General features: G+C 45.7%; 1 protein-coding gene and 1 long non-coding RNA gene across 2 annotated transcripts; both read right to left on the bottom strand.

Moving 5' to 3' along the window:
* Positions 1 to 464: 464 nt before the first annotated feature.
* On the bottom strand, positions 465 to 6,216 carry FNDC11 (fibronectin type III domain containing 11; the record flags this gene model as incomplete). Its single annotated transcript, XM_083744632.1, is given in 3 exon segments — positions 465 to 1,479; positions 6,094 to 6,128; positions 6,130 to 6,216. Coding segments are annotated over 3 exon segments (1,074 nt in total). The 3' UTR covers positions 465 to 527.
* LOC310847259 lies at positions 3,559 to 5,588 on the bottom strand. Its single transcript, XR_014565735.1, has 2 exons — positions 5,158 to 5,588; positions 3,559 to 4,671 (listed from the first exon to the last, which is right to left on the bottom strand). It is a non-coding gene; the product is annotated as an uncharacterized lncRNA (long non-coding RNA).
* Positions 6,217 to 6,783: the final 567 nt, after the last annotated feature.

Here is a 6,783-nt window from a genome sequence, read left to right as displayed (position 1 = left end):
AAAGAAAAAAGTGAATTGGTACAATTTCAGGAAGTCCAGAAGGAAATGTTAGAAATGCACCGTGAAGCTTGTTTTTGCCAATTACATCTTTGCCAGTTCCTAATAGAAATGAGGATGATATCTGGACCTACACTGAAAGTCAAGTTTTGAAAGTTTTGGGGAAATGTCAGAAGTTCATTTCATTTCTCTCTGTCCCCCTTAAAACCTTAAGAATCACCAGTCAGCACCATGAGATTACCAAAAATTACCTTCATAGGTACACTGTTACTGACTCCTTTCTTGCCTGTGGGTGGCTGGTGTTTGGATGTGGGCCTGGTGCCTTAAAGGCGGTAAATCTGGACTGGGTGACATTCTCCCCCACTGCTGTGGGCACCTCAGTGGTCTACAGACTACTGTTTTGGCAGCTGAAGGCTTGCCAAATTTCCACCCAAGACCAGAAAAAGCTGGTGGTTTGATGCAAAACCTTTAAAAATAAGTTTTTAATTTGACTTATTTTACATTCCTTGTGAATTGCTACGATGGGAAAGTCAGGGTTCAGACATAGAAGTCTCCATTTCTTCCTCAAGGTACAGTTTTGTCTTAAGCAGGATGGAATCGTGCCACTGTTCATAGACAAGTGTGTAAGTCTCTGCCCTTTTGACAGTGAACCTGTACAAACGGTCGGGCAACAGGTTGTGGATTTCGCAGGTGTGCGACGTGACCGGCATGATTCCGCAGTGGACTCGCTCTTGGGGAGTTCTGGGCTCCAGCAGCTTAAAGCTGAGTTCGTACTGTTCGAGCTGCGGCTGCTGGCTGGTAACAAACCACTTGAGACTCACCCAGTCCTCGTGAGCCACCGACTCCCTCCGGTCAAACATCACGGGCATCTTTGTGCTCAGGACAAGCCTGATGTGAGGGATCTTGGTAATCCCGACGTCCGATACCAGGCGGTGCTTGACGTACAGCCTCCCAGGTACCAGCATAGCAAGGAAATAATCCATCTGCTCAGAGAGACTCGACAGCCTTGGTTTGACAGCGTCCCATCTGGAGAGGAAAGTCATCATGTCGTGGGTCTCCAGGAAGTGGACCAGCTCCTCCCGACCTTTCTCCAGCTCTTCCAACAGGTCAGACAGGAGCAGCAGCTGGATTTTGGTTTGGATGGTCCCCACTTTCTTCATCCTCTGGAACCTCCAGGGGTCTATCAGTTGGAACATGGTGGTCGGGAGCATCAGGTGGTTCTGATCTCCCAGTGCCAAGTGCTTAGGCAGGATTTCAATGTAGTAGGAGCACTTTTTCAGAAGCTCAATCCTCTTGTGATGGCGCTTGAGCAGGTGGAGGCTGAGGTCCGAGTGCAGGAACTCCAGCACGACATTCTTCCTCTCCATGTACATCCTCCAGGCTTCATTCTCCTGCTCCTCTTCGCTGTACACCACCGTCTGGAGGTTGGCCCCTAACTTGTTCAAATAGACATCAATAGTTCCAATGTTCATCATGCCTGGGCTGGAACACAAGAACAAAACAGGCACACAAAGGAAGGGCAGGTCAGCTGAAAGACTGCCATCGCGGTGGCTTCTGAACCCCTCTTAATTTTGGTTCTCAGAGGCTTGTAACCCAAAGTTTGTCCAGTTACAAATGTGATAAGGGTCTTCCTCTGTTCTGAAGCTCCTGGACCCTTTGCCATTCCTCTCCTGGTTTTCCTCCGCCTCTCAAACTCCTCCCACTGACCCTTTTATTCATCTGGATCACTCCCTATGGGAACCCTACTTTCCTAGACTCCTCTGGGTTCCTTGGCTGGCTGCTGTTCTCTTTTCCGGGGCTCTTGCTTAGTCTATATGCCTAAGGCAGGGATAGGGAGCCTGTGGCTGTCCACAGGTTGTTGGACTGCCGTTCCCCTAATCTCTGACCACTGAGCCATCCTGGCTGTGGTTGATGGGAGCCAGAGTAAAACAATATACATGGAAAGCCACACATGCCTTTTTCTAGGATCTGAGCAGTTCTGCCAATGCATACTTCCAGTCGATAGTCCAGCCAGACATGCTTAGGAAACAGAGAATCTGCACCAATGGGAGCTAGAGGCCTTCTGGCTATGTAGCTCTGCAGTGACCAGTAGGCAACCAAGCTAATTCCTCCCGGAGGCTACCTTACCACCATCAGACAATCCCTTAGTGCATTTATAGTGTATGTGTGGAAAGCAGCAGGAGGAAAGACAAGATGCAACAATCCTTCAAGGCTACAATAATGCCTGCTGCTCATCCTGGAACAAGGTATTTCCCTGGCACACTTTTGTGGCGCTACACTCTGCTTTATTTAAGAGGTATGGCTAAGCTGGGATGCGGTTGGCGCTGTGGGTTAAACCACAGAGCCTAGGACTTGCCGATCAGAAGGTAGGCGGTTCAAATCCCCGCGACGGGGTGAGCTACTGTTGCTCGGTCCCTGCTCCTGCCAACCTAGCAGTTCGAAAGCACGTCAAAGTGCAAGTAGATAAATAGGTACCTCTATGGCAGGAAGGTAAACGGCATTTCCGTGTGCTGCACTGGTTCGCCAGAAGCAGCTTAATCATGCTGGCCACACGACCCGGAAGCTGTACACTGGCTCTCTCGGCCAATAAAGCAAGATGAGCGCCGCAACCCCAGAGTCGGCCACGACTGGACCTAATAGTCAGGGGTCCTTTTACCTTTACTAAGCAGGGGTTATGCTTATGACATCTCCTCTTTATATTATTCCATTTTCGGGACGGGGGCGGAATCCACTTATGTTGGCCTTTCTGAGTGCCTGTCAGGGAGTGCAATATCAAGGCAAACACATAGGCGCTCGGGAGTGGGCATATGTCAGTGTGACCCAAAGCCTGAAAATGGTGGATGGACTCGTGTTTTTGTTGTACAGCAGAACTCTCAGAAAATCTGAAGCGTGCGTAAGGACAGGGAGCCCTGCCATGAGACATCCCTGAATGGCTGCAAGATGTTTCTAATGTACCTTCTTGTGGCAGCATGTTTCCTTCTCTTGGCAGCGCTAGGGGCACACACACTTGAGCACTTAGCTCAGTTGAAACACAGGCACTAGTAGTTTTCTGCAAGCCTGACAGATGTCATGACCCTGAATGAAACATTCTGCAGGTTTTCCAATAATATGAGCATATCATGCAAAGATGCACCATGTCCTTGAAACTAGAGGCGTTCTGTGGCAGCTGTTTACCTGGGCCTGTGGAAAGTGCTCTCTCTTAAAGGCTAAACTGTGCAAATAAATTAGGTTAGGTTATTCAGATTGTTTTATGCAATGCTGCATGTGGGGTTTTCTTTTGCATTAACTTATTCATGTATTTGAATTGCTATTGTTCATTTGATATTTTGTAAGCCACTTTGGGCACAACTGTGCAGGAAAGTGGCATATAAATAAACAAGATGATGAAGTCTGGGTATGTAGAGAACAGCTAGCCTAGGGAGATTAACAAGGATCATCTGCAGGGTCACTCTGTGACTTTCTTTCAGGCCTTCTCAATTCTCACTATTTTCAGCTTTTTACTCATCTCCACAGCCATGATCTCTAGAGACATACTGTATTTCCTTTAAAAAAATAAAATCAAAGGCAGGTTTTTTTTTTTTGGTAAGATGGCATATGCAATGACTATCACCATTCAGTAAAACTCGAATGGTAAACTGGTTCATAGCTCAGCTCCTTAGCTAAGGATCCCAAAACCTACTTAAAATATCATCTGCCTTAAGAGATAAATTAAGGCTAAATGTGTCCAATGCCAACTATACAGCACTAATAAAGAGCTGCGAAAGCCAAGGGGACCTATAGTAGGCAGCTTGAGGGTCCCCCAAAATAACTTTAATTTCAATGCTGTATTTGCCTTTGGCTATATCCTGAGCCTTTAAAATCCTAAGAACTTGAAAGATGACTTAACCATGAACCTTCCTGTTCCTTGGACTTCCATGAACCCCTTCTTCTCATCCCCCAGGATGTCCCATATTCTCATTCCTCAACCTTCAGGGCAGGGGGAGGTGGCCAATTAAAGATGCTCACAAACGCTTCAGCTTGTGATCTGTTGCAACAACCAGACTGGAATGGCCATTTAACCAGAGAGCGCCCAGGGCCTACCTGCAGTCTTTTTTTTTTTTACCCTTGAACTTTCTCAGCCTGGCTCCTCCGTGCATCAAAACCACAGCCATAGGGGGAGAAATTACTGTAGTGTGCAAAAGCACAACTGGACAGCTGGTTGCCTGGCAGCCAAACCTTGGCAAAACTGTGAAATGTGAAATATCATACCCAAGGTGTACTCGCTGCCGCTGTCTGGTGCACACCTTGTTCACACTGCACATTTCCCCATTAAGAATGGATGCAAGGTGTTTGTATGAGTACAGCGGGCAAAATGACTGCATGAACCAGCTCCTAGGACCTGAGCCTCCCTCCTTTTACCCATATATTGGTGTGTGGTATTGTTAGTGTGGCAGCACGGACACTTTGGAACTCCCTGCCTATTGATAATAGGCAGTCACCGTCAATATATATTTTTGGCATGGGCTGAAGGCCTTCTCATTTAGACAAGTCTGCTCAGGTGTCATGCATGATTTACGGTAATTATAGTTCCTGCAATGTTGTACTAAAGTACCCTGGGATTCCTCTTCCAGCTCTATCTACCATTCCATGCATGAGTTTTAATTTGTTTTAGTCCGTGCCATTTGTGGCTTTAACCTTTTGTTTTTGTTTTTTTTAAAAAATAATATTTATTAAGAGTTTAAAGATTACAGAATAAAAAGAAAAAGAATTAAACAAAACAAAACAATACAATACAATACAGAAACAAAAAGACTACATATACATAACAAAACAAAATAAAAACAATTAAAAACACATCCAATACTTTCATCTTATCTTTTCATTTACTTGTTTCAGCGACCTCCTCGCACCTCCCTTTTTTGTATTCCACTTCAATTAACTGTTTCAGCAAATCCTTTCCATCTTCCTCAGTTTTCTGTCCTATAATTTATCTTAACACATTCTGACCTTATTTTCCCCTTTGATCCATTAACAATCTATTTGTACTTAGTTCTTTATAACATTTCTGCTAAAGCCATATAACTTCATTCCAACATCTTTCTAACATTCATTAATTTTTACAATATTTCTGTAGATAATCTTTAAATTTCTTCCAATCTTCTTCCACCGAGTAGCTTTAACCTTTTGGTACATTTTAAATTATGCTTGCAATTTTTGTGTGTGTGATTAAAAAAAAAAAAGCGCTTCCTCTTTCTTTGCAAACCGCTTTGAGGTCCGCCGTCAACCAAGCGGCATATCAATTTATGAAATTAAACGAACAAAACATTGCAGCCTGGGGCTCATCCTCCTTTCTGTAGCCCCGCTGTGCTTTCGGCTCAGTGGGTACCTCACTTTGCACCCCCTGAACCCCTCGATGGATTTGGGTGGAGGTGGCAAGAGGTATTCTCCCTCAGCTGACTCACAGCTGACCTACCTGTGAGACAGGTGAGTTCCTTTCTGCAAAAGGCGGCCTTACTTCCACTTCTGTCGCCCGCAGCAGTGTTTAGGGAAGCTTTTAATATCAGATGAATTATTGTATTTTAATATTTTGCTGTAATGCAAGCCACCTAGAGTGGCTGGGGAAACCCAGCCGGATGGGCGGGGTATTATTATTATTATTATTATTATTATTATTATTATTATTATTAAATGATAATAATAATAATAATAATAATAATAATAATAATAATAATAATAATAATAATAATATAATGATAATAATAATAATAATAATTTTTTTCAGGTGGGACACCTGCAAAGGTCCCCACCCACCTCCATAAAGCAGGGTTTCCCAAACCTGGGTCTCCAGCTGTTGTTTTGGGACTACAATTCCCATCGTCCCTGACCACTGGTCCTGCTAGCTAGGGATGATGGGAGTTGTAGTCCAAAACAACAGCTGGAGACCCAGGTTTGGGAAGCCACGGAGCAACCTCCCCCTATGGCCAATGCCCCAGGGATGAGGGTGTGGGGGGGAGGCGCCCCTTTCCCCTCCCTTCCACCTATGCAGCCCCCAACGTTTTCGCCCCCCCCCCGCGGGGTCCCGAGGCTTCTCCCCCTCCCCTCCCCCGGGAGCCTTACCTGTGGCTTAGCATGGTTGCTCCCGGGGCAGCCGCTCACCCGACACCCCCCATCTGCCGGGCCCGGGGCCGGAGCCAGGCTCGGGGCTGCGCGCAGGCCTCGCCCGTCGCCATGGCAACCCATTGTTCCGCGCGGCCGCGTTCTGGAGCCCGCAGGCCTCGCGAGGCCGCGCCCAGGAGGGAGGCCCGCGCTTGAACCCGGGGCCGGCGGGCGGCGGGCGGGGAGAGCGGAGGCCTCAGAGGGATCCGTCCGTCTGTGTCGTTGCGGGTCCCTTGACTTGCGACTCACTGGAAAATTCAGTTATTATTATTATTATTATTATTATTATTATTAATATTATGCAAGTCGCTTCACTTGCGACTCCCTGGAAATTCAGTTATTATTATTATTATTATTATTATTATGCAGGTTGCTTGACTTACGACTCCCTGGAAAACTCAGTTATTATTATTATTATTATTATGCAGGTCGCTTCACTTACGACTCCCTGGAAATTCAGTTATTATTATTATTATTATTATGCAGCTCGCTTGACTTGTGACTCACTGGAAAACTCATTATTATTATTATTATTATTATGCAGGTCGCTTGACTTGCGACTCACTGGAAAACTCAGTTATTATTATTATTATTATTATTATTATGCAGGTCGCTTGACTTGCGACTCACTGGAAAACTCAGTTATTATTA

This window comes from Podarcis gaigeae, assembly GCF_964106915.1.
Source record: "Podarcis gaigeae genome assembly, chromosome: 6".
NCBI classification, from domain to species: Eukaryota; Metazoa; Chordata; class Lepidosauria; order Squamata; family Lacertidae; genus Podarcis; species Podarcis gaigeae.
Note: the sequence above shows the minus strand (reverse complement) of the source record. Positions and strands in the feature narration are given on the sequence as shown.